Source organism: Physeter macrocephalus, chromosome 12, assembly GCF_002837175.3.
Source record: "Physeter macrocephalus isolate SW-GA chromosome 12, ASM283717v5, whole genome shotgun sequence".
NCBI classification, from domain to species: domain Eukaryota; kingdom Metazoa; phylum Chordata; class Mammalia; order Artiodactyla; family Physeteridae; genus Physeter; species Physeter macrocephalus.
In genome coordinates, this window is record NC_041225.1 from 9,679,901 (window position 1) to 9,700,213 (window position 20,313).

At 40.3% G+C, this 20,313-nt stretch overlaps 1 protein-coding gene across 1 annotated transcript in view; it reads left to right on the forward strand.

Annotated features, from left to right (window-relative positions):
- Positions 1–20,313, forward strand: part of DNAH6 (dynein axonemal heavy chain 6) — a 300,028-nt gene that overhangs the window by 183,696 nt on the left and 96,019 nt on the right. The window contains exons 45-51 of the mRNA XM_024129964.2: positions 1,135–1,289; positions 8,749–8,980; positions 13,112–13,264; positions 14,580–14,720; positions 16,755–16,997; positions 18,338–18,505; positions 18,955–19,190. Coding sequence (XP_023985732.1) covers positions 1,135–1,289; positions 8,749–8,980; positions 13,112–13,264; positions 14,580–14,720; positions 16,755–16,997; positions 18,338–18,505; positions 18,955–19,190 — 1,328 coding nt within the window. The remainder of the gene's footprint in view (positions 1–1,134; positions 1,290–8,748; positions 8,981–13,111; positions 13,265–14,579; positions 14,721–16,754; positions 16,998–18,337; positions 18,506–18,954; positions 19,191–20,313) is intronic.

Consider the following 20,313-nt stretch of genomic DNA (forward strand, 5'->3'; position numbering starts at 1 on the left):
TTTTGATGATGGCCATTCTGACTGGTGTGAGGTGATACCTCATTGAAGTTTTGATATGCATTTCTTGAATGGTTAGTGATGCTGAGCATCCTTTCAGGTGTTTACTGACATTCTGTATATCTTCGTTGGAGAAATGTCTATTTAGGTCTTTTGGCCATTTTTGGATTGGGTTGTTTGTTTTTTTGTTATTGAGCTGCATGAGTTGCTTATAAATTTTGGATATTAGTCCTTTGTCAGTTGCTTCATTTGCAAATATTTTCTCCCATTCTGAGGGTTGTCTTTTGGTCTTGTTTATGGTATCCTTTGCTGTGCAAAAGCTTTTAAGTTTCATTAGGTCCCATTTGTTTATTTTTGTTTTTATTTCAATATTTTAGGAAGTGGGTCAAAAAAAGATCTTGCTGCGAAATATGTCTATTTAAATGTATTCTTAAAATCAAAATCCAAAGCTTCTTTTCGGGTGGTGATTATATTTCCTGTGTGTTTCTAACGATATTATTATCAAATGGGGAAATGAAGCAAAGCAAAAGAGTAGTTGGACTCTTCTTCCATTGCCTGTATGTATTTTAGTCAAAGGTTCCAAAAGAAAATGTCCCTAGGGCAGTTGCTACGGCAAAGATAAGAAATTATCAATAGGTCCAAACAGACACTCAGTTGCCTATAGTTTACACCAAATATCATGCTCAATGATTTATTTAATTAAATGACTGCTGTGTAAAAACTATGTATAGTTCTGGCCTGACTTTTTATAACACAGTCTGCCATACATAATTTTCAACAATTTTGCTTTTCTGATGTCAACAGCTTAAGAGCAAAAGTAGGAAACCAGAGTAAGTTAAAGTGAGAAAAAATTTCAAATTATTTCTGAGCTTCTGTGTGAGTTTTATCACGAAGATCATTGAAATTCCAATGTACCACCTGAAGAGGTTGAATTAAATGGATTTTTCAGTTAGCCATGAACATCTGAGTTTCTTTAAACTGATTTCCTTGGTTTTAAAGCCCTGATAGCATATATAAGCAAATGATTAAATAAAAATATAGATAAAATAATGTTCCCTCGTAAGGTTATGTATATTATATATATTTATATATCAGAATTGATCCAACTTGGTTCTTCTCCAATAAATCATCTTCTAGTTTGGAGCAGATAAGGCTGACCGGATTTATGATGACATGCCTGATATGGAGAAAATCGCAAATGTTCTACAGGACTATCTTGATGATTATAACCTTATAAACCCCAAAGAAGTAAAGCTGGTGTTCTTCCAGGATGCTATAGAGCATGTTTCAAGGTATAGTGCCATGACGTGCCTAATAACGCATTGATCTAATTTCATTTATATTAAAAGGTAAGGATTAAGTTGTAAAACACTCTTTAAATAGATTGCTAGATGGACAAAGGTCGATTAGCAAATCTTGCTGTAACTTAAAAGGTATTTTTTGATATATTTAAAACATATATGGCATGAACATTTTATGGAATCTCAGAGGTCATTATCTTTGCTAAATATTAATAGATTGTTTTGGTTTTTGAAAATGTCCTATCTCATTCCAAAAAAAAGATCTAAAGTTGTTTACAGATATGTACAGTATAACCAGGCTGATTAACATGCATGCCTAAAGAAATAGGGGGTTTTGCTTTCTTTATGGCGAAACAAGTTGAATGCAAGGATCATAGATTCTATCTGCTTATGAGTCTGACTCATACCCACTGCAAGTATCCTTTAAGGGTCATCCCCGACACCTAGGTATCCAGCCTGAATATCTGTAGTCCTTGGGGCATACACAACTTTTTAAAGTGGCTCATGTCCTGTTGAACAGTTCTTAAATTGTAAATATGTGTTAAAAGTGTTGAAATGAGGGGCTTCCCTGGTGGCGCAGTGGTTGAGAGTCCGCCTGCCGATTCAGGGCGCACGGGTTCGTGCCCCGGTCCGGGAGGATCCCACATGCCGCCGAACGGCTAGGCCCGTGAGCCACGGCCGCTGAGCCTGCGCGTCCGGAGCCTGTGCTCCGCAACGGGAGAGGCCACAACAGTGAGAGGCCCGCGTACCGCAAAAAAAAAAAAAAAGGTGTTGAAATGATATGGTACTACTGTAGAGCACAGGGAGCTATATTCAATATCCTGTGACAAACCATAATGGAAAAGGATATATATATATGTACCTATGTATAACTGAGTCACTTTACTGCACAGAAGAAATTAGTACAACATTGTAAATCAACTATACTTCAATAAAAAAAAAATTTTTAAGTGATGAAATGACCCTTCAAGCAAGCGTAAGTCAAAATCTACTCCCTGTGACTTCTGATACTCATTCCATCCTTTGGAGTGGTAATAATAATAATAATGGCACTGAGGGTGAATATAAACCATGATATGGAGTATCTCATTTACTCTGATAACACCTCTGTATGGCTCAATATCATGATCTTTCTAAATATAGGGCTCAGAGAATGTTCCAGTGGTTTGTTGCTACATAATAATCCACTGTAATACTTAGTAGCTTTATTTCTTCATTATTTCTCATGGCTCCCAGGCATTCTCTCCTGGGGTGTCTCATGCAGTTGCAGTCAGACAGCACCTAGAACACCTGGCCCATCTCTGCCTCCCTGTGGACTCCACTGTCTCTCCAGCAAGGCAGCATCAGAGTGCAGGGGCTTCTTACACAGTGATTCAGGGCTCCAAAGGCTTGTGCCCCGAGAGAGAGCCAGGCAGAAGGCAAATGGCCTTTCACAACATAAGCCCTGGAAGTCACTCAGCATCACTTCTACCATACTCTGTCAGTAAAAGCATCATACAGGGCCACCCAGGTTCACAAGACAGGATCAGAGACTCTATCACTTCACAGGGTCAAAGAGCAAGTAGGGCCAGAAACATTACTGCAGGCATTTTTGGACAATACCGTGTGCCACAGAGAGATTAAGTGAATTGTCCGAAGCCCTCTAGCTGGTGAGTGACAGGCTGGGGATCATATCAAGTGCTTTGATTCTAACCTCACTGTAGATGCCTCCACCCAAAATGGATCCGCTCTTTTTCCGAACAGCCCTCCAAATATTTGAAAATCATGACAAAGTTCTTCTTAGCTTTACCTTCTCCAGGCATAATTATCCCAGACGTTTCACTATTGCCTGTGAGCAATTATTTCCAGTTTTCAACACACTGAGCCCTTTATAACTTTTCGATGCCCAGATTTGATATAGTATTCTGTGGAATAAGCAGTGCAAAATGTGTGTGAGGACAGGATTTCCCACGGTCTACGACCATGGCAAGATTTTAATTGCTTTGTCTGTATCTCTTGTCAACTATATTTCAGTGTTGGACCTTGTCAAGACTGACAGATCTCCAGGATTTTTTTTCCATAACCATAAGCAAACCAAGTCTTTTGCCCTTCCTATACTTCTGCTATTTAATTAACTCTAATTCAAGGATTTATGTTCATCACAGCTCAAGTGTTGTAACATACAATAGTTTGTCATTGGGTTGTCAAGATACCACTTGCTTCCCATCTGTCCCCCTGCCAATATACCCACGCGCTAACTCCTAACAACTTTTATTCCCATAGCTCAAGCAAGCCCTAAGCCTGAAAGAAAAAAGAAAAGACAAGAATGGCAGAACTCTGGTCTGAGAAACTTCCTGAAGAATAGACCAGACGATAGGCAAAGTCAGCTTAATTATAATTATAATCTCTCTTACTTTTGTGAAAGGGAATCACCAGGCTACTCAAGGTTTGCTTAAAATATTACAGAAGGAAATTAAAAACCATTTGTAAAATGGGGGAGATTTAGTTTTCCTGCAAAAAGGACCGCTATGTGAATAACTATGTAGACGTGTTCTCTTTTTTCTAGAGAGGAATTTCTACTTGTCGTAAGAGCTTTCAAACACCTGCTGCTGGTTAGCAATTGGAAAGGACTTCCGTTATGAACATGAGTTTTGGGAAAATCACTAAATATTCAGCAATATAGCAGATACTACATTTCCATTTGTTAACATTCTAGGTTCTTGTTTTGTTTTGTTGCATAGGATAACTGAATAAAAGCCTTCCCAACTCAGAAAAAATTAAAATTTACTTCAGAGCCTGTGCTTTCGAAGAGCAGTTTGGACCAAGCCATTTACCTATTACATGCCCCCAAAGTTGTCACCATACTGCAAGGATGGTCAAATGGATCTCTCTGTTAAAATAAAGTTACTAATTAGGAGAGCCATCTCTTGCCTACTACAGCAGAGAAAATGTAACTTTGGAGGATTCTCAGTGGAGGGAGTTTTTTATCCATTGATATGTAAGTTGACAGAAAAAATAACACTGGGAAGCAGAAAGGACAAGTCATTTGTTTCAGATAATCTCAGATGGAAAAAACAAATTACTATAATGTAAATGAAACAAGAAAAGAGTAACATATAAAGTGCAAGATATTTATGATATGCAATATTTTCATCCACTATAGAGCCCTTGTGCTTTATGGGAAAAAATAACAAAACATTATTACATATCCATTCAGCCCTCAATTTTATACTCTCAGAGGTAGCTGAGGAGATATAAGCAAATGACCTGAAGTGTCGTCTGTTAGATGTGCATTGTGATAGAGATATAGCAGTGGAAATAGTACCTGTGGGTCTTAGTTGTTTTAGGGGAGGAGTTAGCAAAGGATCTGTCAAATGAAAAAAAAAAAAAAGCACAATGTGAGGGTTATGAGTTAAGTTTTATTTGGGGGAAAATGAGGACTATAGCCCAGAAAACAGCCTCTCAGATAGCGACGAGGAACTGCTCCAGAGAGGTAGCGGGGAGATGATTTTGGTGAAAGGGGGTACGTGCAGTCAAGCACACATTTTGGCAGAAGGTTGCTGCTGGTCACAAGGAGCAGATGTCTCCGTTAACGATTTTAGTGCTTTTCTAGATATGAGAAGATGCAAGAAATTGAGCTCGTAAAATCTCCTGAAAATAGATATCTGAAGACCTGTTCTGCCAGTTTTTCCCAGAGCACAGAGTGCCTCATTCCTGATCTCCACCCTGAACCCCTTTCAGGGTGTGTTGAAGGTCACAGACTGCAGTGGTTAGTGACTTCATTCTTGTAGAACCAGGTGGCAAGCAACAGATTTTAGTTGGCAGGTCCTAGGGAAAGGAGCTACAACCTTCTTTCATAAAGGGCCAGATGGTAAATATTTTAGGCTCTGCTGCAGACCCTGTCACAACTACTCAACTCTGCCATTGTAACACAAAAGCAGCCACCGCCACTCAGTGAATAAATGAGCACAGCTGTGCTCAAATAAAACTTCATTTATGGACACTCATGTTGGAATGTCATGTGATAATGTCACATATCATAAAATATTACTCTTGATTTTTTTTTGTCAACCATTTAAAAATCTAAACACCACTCTTAGCTCATAGGCCATAAAAAATTTTTTTTAATTTTTTTTAAAAACCAATCTTTGGGTAAGTTTTGGCCCATAGGCCATCTTTTGCTCACTCCTGTTCTAGACAAAGCAGTGTTATCAAGGCTTTCTGGGCAGTGAAACAGCACACTCACCGTAAGGACAGGAGAGAGTGTGAAGCTGTAGAAGACCAATCTGAAAGTTTGATACTTATTTCAGAAGATCCTGAATAATGACCTAGGAGTCTGTGCTTTGTCCCGGAGGAGCATTTTCAAATCAGTCCTTGTAGGCTCCCCGTCCTAAGCTCACACTATGCAGCTCCTATGCCCTGCCACCAAAGATGATGGCGCATAAGGACTGTTTAACCACTGTCGTCTAATTCACAGTTTTTAAGGTCTTTAGAAGTTGATTACTTCAGTATAGGTGATTTGGTGATAGTGTACTGAATTTCAGAGATAGTTAGAAGGAGAAATCACATGTTTATTTCCTTTTTTCATAAATGTAATTTTACTTATAAAAATGCCTATTACCAAGATCTTTTTAATGATAGAACTACTGCATAAGGAAGACATCTTTATATTTCCTACAAGGGAGAAATAGATCTACTTTGTTTTCTTTAAAAAAAAATAGTGATTATTTTTCTGATTGTATACTAAATACACTTATTACAGAAAATTTACAAAAACGTTGTTCGTAATTCCACCTCCTCACCTAGAGACAGTCACTTAAAATTGTATGGTGCTTTCAAATATATTTATAAGCATATATAATTTTTTTACAAAATTCGATTATGGCACATAGAATTAAACATTATGCCTTTAACACATTTCATTTGCCTCCACAAGCCTATATAATTAAATATTATTTTAAAGCATGGCTTTAACAACCACATATCTGCCATCCTAACTTATTTTCTAACTTATTTTAATGCAGCCTCTTTTTTGTTTCATGGATTCTCTCTCTCTCTCATGATCTGAAAGGATTCTATTTGCAGCTAGCACTAAGGTTTGTTTTTTAATATTGTCAATATGATAACAAAACCATGAAAAGAACTAAATATCCATCAGTAGGGAACCGGTTAAATAAATTATGGTGTATCTATTGCTGTATTCACTAGCCTGAGAATGTCCATAAAGCATTATTTAGCAAAACAGTCACAAAACAAAATGTGGTATGGAGTTTAATTCCATTTTTGTAAACACACACATACAAGTCAACAGACTTAAATTTATTTATGAAGCACCTGCTATGTGCTACAGACTGCTCCCATAGAGAGCAGGACAGCATCCAGGCCCTCTTGATCGAGCTTACAGGTGGTAAAGTGTTAGCAATGGTTTTTTCCCATCAGTTACAATGATCATGTTTTTCTTTCTTAATTAGAAAAGTAATAAAGCCATTACCCTTTTCAAATATTTGAACTTTGTTTTTTCCAATTATCAGCATCATGAATTAAAAATAGAGAAGATAGATGACAGATACCTTCCTATTAAAAAAGAGAGAGAGAGATTGAGAGAAATTAAACCTGCTTTTACATTTCTCTCACGATTTCTTAGTTTCTGATGACCCCATCCGAGATTTTAGGTGATAATTTTTTAAAAAGAAATTTTTTACATTTGCATCTTCTTTTTAAGGTGAGTTTATTGACATTACCACTACCTTTTTCTATATATAAATTTATTTATTTTTGGCTGCATTGGGTCTTCGTTGCTTCACGCGGGCTTTTTCTCTAGTTGCGGTGAGTGGAGCCACTCTTCGTTGCGGTGCACGGGCTTCTCACTGCGGTGGCCTCTCCCGCCGCCGAGCACGGGCTCCAGGCACGCGGGCTTCGGTAGTTGTGGCACACGGGCTCAGTAGTTGTGGCTCGCGGGCTCTAGAGCGCAGGCTCAGTAGTTGCGGCGCACGGGCTTCGTTGCTCCGCAGCATGAGGGATCTTCCCAGACCAGGTCTCAAACCCGTGTCCCCTGCATTGGCAGGCGGATTCTTAACCACTGCGCCACCAGGGAAGCCCTACCATTACCTTTTTATCTTAACAACAATATTTGAACTTGACTCTCATACAAACTGCTCACTTTTATACTGACATCCCTTCCCCCTTTTTCTTGAGTTTCTGAATTTTATTCATACTTCTCTATATACCTTCAAGGACTCTTTTAGGAAGGATTTGCAGGTGGTTTACTCTCTGAGAAATAACATGATAGTTTTCCCTCTTAACCATTGTGGAATGAATGTCATCTTGTAAAAGAGATGCCTGAGGCCAGCCTAAAATTATTTGTCCCTTTGGGAGTAATCTATTATATCTATTTTTTCAGATGCTCACAAATTTTCAATTATGTCTAAAATATAGATTTCTCTTTCATACTTTGATTCACATATGCATGCATGCATACATTCACGTACACACACACACACACACACACACACACACACACAGTTTATTTTATATTTATATATCTCCTAGAAAACATTTAGTGTTTTGTTTGTCTTCTTTGACTTTCTTTCCTGACACTCAGTGGACTTCCTCAGATCTAGGGGCTCAGCTCTGGGGGTTTCTTCTATTATTTCAGCTCTATCCCCTCTTATTTCTCCTACAATGCCTATTGTGTGGCCTCTGGGATTCAATTTGTTTCTCCTGTCTACCTTCCATTTTCTCTCTTGTCATTTTTAATATCATTATCTTTTTTTCTCTGAGGTCTGGCTAAATTCCTTGAGTTTGCCTTCTACTTCACCTATTCAATTTTCCACGGTATCCTATTTGTGAGGCCCATCTTCCACTGAGGTTTTCAATTTGGTAGTCAGACTTTCCATCAACAATCAATGTTTCCTACACTTGGATTTTTTTCCCCTTTCTGAGTGCTCACTCTAGTATCATGATTGCAATTTTTAAAAAAATTCTTATTGTTAACATGAATCAGAAATTTTCTAAAATTTTGTTGATATAGCAAATCCATTTCAGATTATTCCTGTTGATGTTTTCTGAGCTGCAGTCTCCTCTCCTACATTCAGCGATTTTTCTCTTGCTCATCCTTAGAAATAGAGACCTGCTTGCCCACATAATGGTTAATATAAGTAGTGGCCTAGAGCAGCCAGGCTCCCTAACAAAATCCTTCACACTTTGAAGAAGGGAGAAGAGATTTTGCCTTACTTAATTTACGTGACCAAGGCCAACAGCCTATAGGAAATGGGGGAGAGATGGACATAAGGAAACCAGTGGTGCTTTTCTCCCAACCGTGAACCTCAGATATACCCTGCTCTTCCCTGTGGCCTTTGGCTGGGGGATGACCCTCTGGAGTCCACCAGCCTTCCACAATGGGGCAGGCCCTCTGAGCAGAAACCTTGTCTGTACACTTGAAATAAACCTTTGTCTGCTTTGTCTCCTGTAGGATCGCCCGCATGATTCGTCAGGAAAGAGGCAACGCCCTGCTGGTTGGAGTGGGAGGCACAGGAAAGCAGTCTCTTACAAGACTTGCAGCTCACATATGTGGTTACAAATGTTTGCAGATTGAATTGAGCCGGGGGTATAATTATGACTGTTTTCATGAAGACCTGAGGAAGCTGTACAAACTGGCTGGTGTAGAAGACAGGAATATGGTTTTCCTCTTCACAGACACCCAGGTACGTATCTAAATAGCCAAAGAGCAAGAACAGGAAAAGGACAAGTGTTACAATCACGTGTGTGTGCTTCAAATTGTTTTTAGGATGTAGTTCAGGGAATCATTCCCTCTAAAGTTCTTGGGCCTTATGAAAGACTTTTACGATACATTTTTACTTCTTTTACCAACTATTACTTCCCCCTTTAAATTCTAAGTAAGTAAATGTGATCAGAGGTTAAGAGGGCGAGAAAGGACTTAACTTTTCTTGGAGGGAAAGGGCATAGAAAACAGAGGTAATAAACTATTCCTGTAGAAACAAATATAAGAAGGTAATTCCCTAAGTGAAATAAATTAGGGAAACATGCTTTACTCAAGCAAAGGAAAAAATAATGGATATGTTTTGGTTAAATTAAATTTAAAATTAAAATAAGATTACATCTGTGTCTACAACAAATTTAACTGGTCCTGAATTTATTCCATAAAAGAGGATTGTCTCCAGTGATTACACTTTTAATGTTAGGGAAAATAAACATTTATAGAAATCAGCCAAGGAATAAAAAAGTCATAAATCTGATGCATAAATACTTTAAACTTCATTTTAATTTTGAAAGCACTATAAAATGACTAAGTACGAATAAAGTGGGAAAAATGTTTCTAACATCTGTGACAAGCAGTGACCTTATATCTGAGTATGTAAATATTTTTTACAAATGAGAAAAGACCCGCAGCTGAGTGTGTGGCCACTGTGGCCTGAGCCTAAGTCACATAACCTCCTCACACCGCATGCCCCCTTATTCAGTGCCCTGCCCCACTAGACCTGGCGTCTAGTGCCCCAGCATGCCCCCACCCACCGCTGAAAGTCTCCCTTACCGAAGTCAGCCCATAAAGTCTGGAAGAGGTGACCGCTTCTTCAAGTGGGCAGACATCTATGTAAGTCTACAGGGATCGTGAAGAATCAGGGAAACGTGACTCCACAGTAAACCTCCAATAACCGGCCCCAAGAAATGGAGATCCACAAATTGCCCCACAGAGAATTCAAAATAATTTTTCTAAAGATGCTCAGAGAGCTACAAGAGAACACATAAACAATTTCGTGACATCAGGAAAATAATGCAAGAACAAAGTGACATCACCAAGATGGTGACATAGGTCAGTCCCGACTTTGCTCCCCCTCACAGGAACACCTAACAATTATTCACGGACTAGACACGGAGAAAATCTTAGAACCTGGGGGGTGAGACTGAAGCACACCCCTGCACCACAGAGACCAAGAAAGTCCACGTTAGAAGGGTAAGAGGAGCAATGACACACTGACCACGTTGCCCTCCTCCCAGGCCAGCACAGCACCACATCAAGAAATCTCCTCTGAGCCTGGGGTCTCTCCAGTGGGAAGAAAGAGCCCAGGGTGGACATCCAGCTCCCGCAGTGTTCTGGGTAGCATCTTGGGAGTTTCACTCCAGTCTCGCATCACAGGGATGGTGGAGGAATATGCAGCGCTTGACCTCTGGGAATCTGACTGTGACAGAGAAGGCGTGAGGATATAACAACCAGCACTCAGATCATGACAAACCAAGTTCTTATCCACAGCGCCCAAGTAGTGGTCCAAGCCAGCAGCTTTGCTCATCTGCAGAGCCAGTCTGACCAGGGAACTCAGCGGGGTGCAGGTCTGCCTGATTCGAGGTCCTCAAATGAAGAGCCTTGCCAGCCCCGGAGCCTGGTCCGGTCCCCCCACTCACCCAGTCATACCCTACTCACTGCTGAATGTAGCTCCTGGCCCCACCCAGCCAGAAAGCCTGGCCAGAACACCTGGAAAGCTGTGTAGCCCAGCAACACTCAAGAGGAGAGTATGGCAGACAGAGTAGATGGCCCACAGGGCAAAGCCAGTGGAGTGGCACTGTCCAGCCACGGAACTTGGGGTGCAGATCAGCTTGAGTCCAGACCACAAACAAAGAGCCTTTCCAGCCTTGGAGCCAGTTTCCTGCTCCTCCCAGGCAAGGCAGCTAATTCATAGTCCCATCCACTGCTTAGTTCCCAGCCCCTCCGAGCAGAAAGCTTGACCAGAAACACCTAGGAAGATGTTTGGAACCAGCTCTCCTTCTCCACCTCAGCAAGGGAGCTAATTCATAACAGTGCCCAGTGATGAGTGTACCTCCCTGCCACGCCCCACCCCACCAGACCACAAAAAGCCTTTTTGGGCTTGGAGCCCACTCTCCCACTCTGCCAGGGCAGGGAAGCTAATTCATAGCCCCACCTACCACTAAGTATAGTGCCCAGTCCCAACAGTCTAGGAAACCTGATAAGAGAACCCAGGCAATCACAGAGCTCATCCTATAGCCTTGCTCATTTAAAACCAAGTCAGGGGCTTCCCTGCTGGCGCAGTGGTTGAGAGTCTGCCTGCCGATGCAGGGGACACGGGTTCGTGCCCCGGTCCAGGAAGATCCCACATGCCACTCAGGCTGAGCCTGCACGTCCGGAGCCTGTGCTCCGCAACGGGAGAGGCCACAATAGTGAGAGAGGCCCGCGTACCGAAAAAAAAAAAAAAAAAAAAAAAAAAAATTAAAAAAAAAAAAACCAAGTCAGAAGTCCTGTCCAACTGTTCTCAGCCAGTTGCATCACCCATGACCTCAGAGCTCAGGCATTATCCCTACCCTAAAATAGACACTGATAGCAAGTCCCACCTGCTCAAAGATATTACCAGTTGATATGTCCAGAAACCCAAACTGAGCTGACTGGTGAAGAACAATCTCTGCCAAAGTGAACCAGTAAAGTCTGGAAGAGAAGATCACTTACTCAAATGTGCAGATGACAATGTAAGGAATCAAGGATCATGAACAATCAGGTAAACATGATACCACCAAAGGAAACTAAGAAAGCCCCAATAACTGACCCTAAAGAAGGGAAGATCTGTGAATTGTCAGACAAAGATTCAGAATAATCCTCTTAAAAAAGTTTAGTGAACTACAAAAACACACAGATGGGCAACTAAATGAAATTAGGAAAACAATGCATAAACAAATGAGAAGTTCAACAGAGAAATAGAAACAATTTTTTAAAAAACCAAACAGAAATCTTAGAGCTGAAAAATACAATGACTGAACTGGGGAATTCAATAGAGAGCTTCAAAAGGATTCAACTATGTGGAAGAAAGAATCAGTGACCTAGAAGACAGGACATTTAAAATTATCCAGTCAGAAGCATAAAAAGAAAGAAAAAGCGTGAAGAAAACCTATGGGACTGATGGGACACAATCAAAGCAAACAATGTCCACATTGTGGGAATTTCAGAAGAAGAGAAAGAGAAATGGACAGAAAGTATATATTGTATACGGTATGAGAAAGTAGTCCAATTCTTTATGGATGTAGCTGTCTAGTTTTCCCAGCACTATTTATTGAAGAGACTGTCTTTTCCCCATTGTATATTCTTACCTCCTTCATTGTAGATTAATTGCCCATAGAAGTGTGTGTTTTATTTCTGTTCCATTGATCTATGAGTCTGTTTTTGTTCCAATACCATACTGTTTGAATACTGTAGCTTTCTAGTATAGTTTGACCTCAGGGAGCAGATACCTCCAGCTTTGTTCCTCTTTCTCAAGATGAGTTTGGCTATTCAGGATCTTTTGTATTTTCATAGAAATTTTAGAAACAAGCTCTGTTTGGTTCTTCTTTATATCTTCTCTTTGTTAGACTTCTTACTGTGTTCATCCAGTCTTCTCTCTAGTTCATGAGGATCTTTATGGTCATTACCTTGAACTCTTTATCAGGTAGATTACTTATCTCCACTTTGCTTAGTTCTTCTGAGGTTTTATCTTGTTCCTTCATTGGAACATATTCCTCTGTTGCCTCATTTTGCCTAATTCTCTGTTTATATTTCTATGCATTAAGTAGGTCAGAAATCTTAGAGCTGAAAAATACAATGATATCAACTCTCATTGATAGTTGCTCTGTAAATAGTTGTAATTTTGGTGTGCCGTGGGAGGAGGTAAGCTCAGGGTCATCCTACTTTAACATCGTGGCCACTCCCCCAGGGTCATCTTCTCTTACAGATAAAATTAACTCAATGTGAATTTTAGATCATATATTTGCTTTGTAATATACAGTCAGTAAATGTAAAATGGTTGAATAGGGTATAATGACCACTCTGCTTTCTTCTACAGATTGTAGTAGAAGAGTTTCTAGAAGATATAAATAACATCCTGAACTCAGGTGAAGTGCCTAATTTATTTGAAAAGGATGAACTGGAGCAGGTTTTAGCAGCCACCAGACCAAGAGTGAAAGAAGTAGGAATTTCTGAGGGGAATAGAGATGAGGTAGGACATGTCAGAATGGTAAGAATGTTTTGGAAAACAAAACGTTGCCTTAGCCTTTTTCCAGTGGTCCACAAATCCCCTTAAGCAGTCCATGGATAGAATTTTTTCAATATAATTTGTTTCCTTTGTAATCCTATGTATTTTATTTCCTACATTTAAAGGATTGGTTCATCAGACTTCCAGAAACTGTTATGGAAAGCAGAAAACAGAAACCCTACTACCCCATGGAGATCATAGATCTGTCCAAACTGGAAATCTTCTCTTACCCTTCTTAAACACAAATTTATTTCACACACCTCCAGTGCCCTGCCTAAGGAGTTCAGTACTTTTGACTGCCTTTCCTATCGGCAAGATTATGAAATGCATTCTCTCTCTCTCAGCCTCTCTCTCTCTCTCTCTCTCACACACACACACACACACATACACACACACACACACACACACCACACACACACAACACAGCTGCTGTCCACATCCATTTCTCCAACACCGTGCTACACTCTGTAAGCCGCTATTTGTCTAACCCAGGCCTTTCTCTTCTTTCTGCACCTTATCTAACTTTTTGGGCCAGTCTTTCTCATATCATTTCTTCTGTATCCTTTCATGAGAATTCCCTCCACTGCTAGATCAGGACTTATAGGTACAGACAACCAATGTAAGCAGAAACAGCTTTATTCGAGGGACACAACCATTGGGAAGGCTAAAGAAAGGGATTCCAGGCTGAATTCCTTGGAATGATTATGAAATGACACTGTAGAAGTCAACAGTCAAGGACACTGCTGCCTCTGCCACAGCCATTCTGCTGATTCAGGAAACCTCTAACCAATCAGTGTGCTACCGCTTCAGCTGCCAGCTCCAAAGCCATGTGTCGCCCACCATGTTGGGAGTAGCTGAAGTAAGGAGCCACATCCAGAGATAGTGACCCCAGGTCCATGCCATTTCTGCCAGGCTCTGCACCTGCAAAAATAGTTGCCCTGTACCCTGTCTCTTTCTCCCAATGGTCTCCTACCCCAAAGCAAAGCCTTGTGTGAATATCTCTCTCCATTTTATTCAAGGGGTCTCCTTAAATCCACCAATGAAGAGGACCTACATCACATCCCAAACCCAGGTTACAACAGAGTCTGCAGAATGTCATTTAATCTTTCCAGTCTGCACGAGAAAAAGGGGTTGGAATGGGATGTTAAAACAATTCACACATCCACTATGCTAACATTTTTTTAATTTGATATTCATAGAGTCAGATGCATTAGCCAACACTTATTTTCATTGTTGGTTCAGCCTTATTCTAAATTGAAAATGTCTTTCTTTTTGTCAGGTGTTTCAATACTTTATCAGCAGAGTCCGTCAGAAGCTGCATATTGTTCTCTGCATGAGCCCCGTTGGGGAAGCCTTTCGGTCCCGATGCCGGATGTTTCCATCCCTTGTGAACTGCTGCACCATTGATTGGTTTGTCCAGGTCGGTGACATCACAGGATATCTCTTTGAGAAGTAGAACTTGCTTGATTTTATTTTTTTTAATGAAGTATAATTGATTTACAATGTTTCAGGTGTACAGCAAAGTGATTCAGTTACATATATATATTCAATTGTATATATATGTGTGTATATATATGTTTCAGATTATTTTCCATTGTAGGTTATTAAAAGATATTGAATACAGTTCCCAGTGCTATACAGTAGGAACTTGTTGCTTATCTATTTTATATATACTAGTGTGTATCTATTACTCCCAAATTTCCAATTTATCCCTCCCCCCACCTTTCCCCTTTGATAACCATAAGTTTGTTTTCTATGTCTGTGAGTCTATTTCTGTTTGTAAATAAGTTCATTTGTATCATTTTTTAATTCCACATATAAGTGATATCATATGATATTTGTCTTTCTCTGTCTGACTTCACTTAGTATGATAATCTCTAGATCCATCCACATTGCTGCAAATGGCATTATTTCATTCTTTTTATTGCTGAGTAATACTCCACTATATATATATATATATATATATATACACATTACATCTTCTTTATGCATTCATCTGTCGATGGACATTTAGGTCTCTCTTCCATGTCTTGGCTATGGTAAATAGTGTTGCTATGAACTTAGGGGTGCATGTGTCTTTTTGAATTAGAGTTTTTGTCTTTTCCGGGTATATGTCTGAACTTGCTTGATTTTAAAGTGGTAACACATTGTCCAATAACTCCTCAAGGGTACTTACATTAGCTTCAAAACCCACTAGGAATTTACTCATGTGCAGGGGATGACAATGACAATCACTGAACAAAGGCAGAATAGAATTTATAAAGAAGAGAAGACTATTAAATTTACCAGCGTAGAGTTTCCAGTGATCTTGACAAGAGCTGTTCCGGTGGAGTGATGGGGTAGAAGGTTCAAGAGAGAAGAAAGGAGGGGAATCAGAGACAACTCTTTCAGGGAGTTTTGAAACTCCTTCCACAAAGGAACACTAAGAGATGGGTAATAGCTAGAGGGGTATGTGAGGTCAAGAGAGAAGTATTTTTTTAAGTGGAGAACACAAACAACACACATGTGTGCTGATGGAAATGATTCAGAAAAGAGAATTATATTGATGGTGCAGCAGACAGAGTTAGGCATTGTTGGACCAGTGTCACTGAATAGGCAAGAAGGGATGTGACGGAGTCACCAATGAAGGGGCTGACGTGGGCAGGGAGCACGCACAGCTCACCCCAGAGTGTAAGCCCACAGATGCAAGTAGAGGGGAAGACGTGGGGGTGAAAATTCACTGACGTTCTTTTTGCATTGCTTCTATTTTTTTTTTTTTTTTAGTGATGTGGGGAGCAAGGTCATGAGCTGAGAATGAAGAGGAAAGAGGAAGCGTTAGCCATCTGAGGAAGTAACATAGGGTGCGAAATACTCAGGAGGATACAGGAGTGAAGGATGAGACAATGTAGAAGCATTTCTGGACTGAGCTAAGAACCCACTTGAGCTAGTTGCCATGAATTGACAGTGAGGCCAATCAGCACAGCTGTGGGGGGTTTTCTCCAGCTGTGATACCTGCACAGTTGTAGGTGTGGGGTAACAGAGAGTTGCACTTGACTGAGCAAAGAGACGAGAGGAGCAAAGGAGTTGAGGTGAACAGGGCAGTGATTATAACCATGATCCTGACACTCAAACTGTATAATAAACAGAGAGAGGACATGAGGTCCTCATAATGGATGTGATTTTATTCATGCAATTATGCTAAAAACACCCACATTTATTCAATCAATCAAATAGTTTTTGAACAACTTCTGTGTACCAGACACTGTGCTGGGGTCAGCAAATGCAGACCCAGGACCTCCCTCAAATGAACACAGCCATTCAATTCATGAAACATCATGGACACGAGTAGGAGTTAACAAGGTGAAAGGGCGTACAAGGTGAAAAAGACTTTCAGAGAAATGCATTTTTCTTCATAGTTAAACTGTGTATTATGGAAATGAGCAACAGACTTTCCAAATCATATCTTTATTTACAGTGGCCCAGAGAAGCACTTCTTTCTGTATCAAAGACGTTTTTCTCAAATGTTGATGCTGTAAATGAAGAACTGAAAGAAAAGCTGTCCCTCATGTGCGTGAATGTCCACTTGAGTGTCTCCAGTATGGCGGAACGCTATTACACAGAGCTCCGGAGACGGTACTACACAACGCCCACCTCCTACTTGGAACTCATCAATCTCTACTTGTCTATGCTGAGTGAAAAAAAGAAGCAGTTGGTTTCAGTAAGTTTAATATTATTAATTTTTTTAAAAACAAACTTCTTTTTTTGCTTGGACTCAAAACTTTTGCAAGAATGAGTGGAAGATTTATGTTCCATCTTGCCTGCTGGACCTCTCTCCACCCCATACATGCCCTTGAAAACCTACAATATGACCAAAAAGTGTCTCATGCTGTCAGTCCAAAGGCCTTCCCCTTCCTTGATATTTAGATTTTGTCTTCTATCATTTACATAAGGATCCTTGACTCAGGTGCATGATATGGACATTGCAACAGAATTAAAGTTAAGCAGAGAACTAGTCACATCTGCAGTGTTTAGTAAGAAGGAAAATTTTTTGTTAAATAATAGAGATGGGGGTTTGGTGGTCTAACGTGTCAGTGGTTCCCATTAAGAGCAAGGACTTCGGTGTCAGGCAGACCAGGTAGCACCTCTGCTCTACCTCTTTCTTCCTGTACAACCTTGAGCATGTTTTGTAACTGTTCCAATCTTAGTAGAAAATAAGGTTTTAAAAAAATATGTATCTACCTCTTGGATTGTTGTAGAATTTAAATAGGATATGATTTGTGAAGTTTTTAGAATATGACCTAACACATATGAGATGCTCAGAAAATAGTAGGTGATGATGTTATGTTAATAGCCTGATGATGTCATCATCATCATCAGGCTATTAACATGACCTAAAATTTTCAACATTTTAAACAGTAAAAATGGAAGCATTTACCATTGAGATATTTTAAATGTTTTTCAGAGGATTTTTACCTGGTAAATGTATGCCTAGTAAAATAACGTGACACATATTTTTGAAACATACCAATTTGAACCACGTTTTCTGTCTCACCCTCCAAAAACAGTTATTCTGAGGTGCCTTCTTTACCAGATACCACTCCTTTGATCCTAGTCAAGAATTTCCTACCACCGGGGAGTAAGGTTCAGATCAGCAACTAGGGCTAAGTACCCAGGACACTATCTCCAGGGGGTCTCAGCCCTGCTGATCCACCCTGAGAAAACAAGCTCCCAGAGCTGTGACCTCCAGGAGTTTCTATTTGAACTTGTCCCTCATTCATTCAACATGCTACCAAGCTACCACAGGGAATAAAAATAATACAGTGTGTGCCTTCAGTGACGTCCTACTCCTGTGGCCAGGGGGCATGGACCCAAACCCACTGTGGTGAATATCAGGGCCATTTCCTAGAGTTCTGTTACCTGAAGCTTTCTGTACATTCACAGTGTTAAGTATTACAAACTGATTCACCAATTCTGCAGATGTGAAATTCTAGTACATGAGTAAGAGATGCCAGTAAACTTATACTACTCATCATAATAGATATTTTCCTTGTCATCTAGGCACGTGAACGGGTAAAGAATGGTCTCACCAAGCTATTAGAAACAAATGTACTAGTAGATAAAATGAAATTAGATCTTTCAGCTTTAGAACCTGTCCTTTTAACAAAATCACAAGATGTTGAAGCCCTGATGGACAAACTGGCAGTGGATCAAGAAAATGCTGATCAGGTATGCTGCATCACCCGACAGTGGGTGAGAAGGCTTTGACCACCAACTGATCCCTTATATACAATGACAAATGATTGGATTTTTAAATATGTTATTAAAATAATTAACTGATAGATCACTTTAGCCATGCTTTTAAGCCTGGCTCTCTCCCTGAGAATGAGTGAACCCAATGAGTGGGACAGAGAGAGCTGTGAGAATAGTACCAGCTGCAAATATAAAGCAGCGAGTCTTCTCCTAAGAAGGAACTGTTTGTTCTAATAACTTTGTCTCCATTATTATCAACATGGCATGAGACGGACCAAGGAGAGCATTAAATGCAGTAGAGCCAAACTTCTTTCATCATTGGTCTAATCCAAAGGGGCAAATGTGACTCACTATGATGGGCTTTGCTTTAAAACATTGAAATTCAAATACCGAGACCGCTTAAACTGTCGTGTTTCAATGGTTAGGTCCGAAGCATTGTGCAAGAAGATGAAGCGATAGCAAAAGTGAAAGCCGAAGAAACCCAAGCCATAGCTGACGATGCTCAAAGAGACCTTGAAGAAGCTCTCCCTGCACTCGAAGCTGCTAACAAAGCACTGGATTCCTTAGATAAAGCGGATATATCTGAAATCAGAGTTTTCACAAAGCCCCCAGATATGGTCATGACTGTGATGGAAGCCATCTCTATTCTCTTGAATGCCAAGTGAGTACCTCACAATCACCCATTACCAAGACACCTGGTGGAATTTCTTTGCTATTTTTCTCCATTTTCATTTACATGTTTTCATTCTATTCTCCACCCTCTCATCAGCTCGGTCTGTCATTCAACAAATTGATTCCACAAGCATTTTCTTGAACATCTACTTTGCACTAGCTGATGGAAAATATAAAGTTCTTCCGTACAAGGCACTTACAGTCTAGTGGGGAGAGAGGCATGAAAAATAACAATTTCAAGATTTGTGAGAGCTGCATAGTATTAGGAGTGCCAAGAAAAGAATGCCTAAGTCCCCCTGTGGAGGTGTGAGCAGGTTTTTTGGAAGATGATGCTCAGGTGGAGAGTGGACCATGGGGAGAGCTCAGGGATCTTTGATGCTCATGGTTTGGGTGGCGCTGGGCAGGAGGGCAGTGATTGAATCATGAACGGTCTTGTATGCTGTGCTAAGCAGTTCAGGTTTCACCTAGGAGATATGCAGTTTTCAAACTTTCTTTAGTAATATAAACGTTTCTTCAATAAAAATTGTGTCATAAGAAGCCTTTCCAAGTAAAAGTGATCAAAGTGAAGGTAGAGGGCCCAGAGCACTCCCCCCGCCAGGCCTCCCTACTAACCCTCAGGCCAGCCCCTCGGTGGGACCTGGGGGCTCTTCAGAGCACAGATGGAGAGCCCTGGCCACAGGGGACTGAGAACCATTGAACATTGTTGACATAATCAGATTTTCACATGAGAAAGACCAACCTGGCCAAAGTTCACAAAGAGTGAGTTTGACTGAGAGACAAAACCAGTTCGAAGGTGATTGTAGCATCCTGGCAAGAGATTTTAAGGATCTAAACCAAGCAAAGGAGATAAAAACGTGAGTGCCTGGGCCATTTTTGAAATAAAACTATTATTCCTATAATGCCTTACATTTCTATGACTCTATGATTTTATAATTGTTTCTCTACCAAAACTGTGTTGTGTGGAACATTAGTCATCCAACTACTTATCCCCCCGTGAATGGTGGTGCACATAGCTACCAATTACTGGGATTACAGTATTGAGATTAAAACTACCCACTTTTGGGCTTCCCTGGTGGCGCAGTGGTTGAGAGTCCGCCTGCCGATGCAGGGGA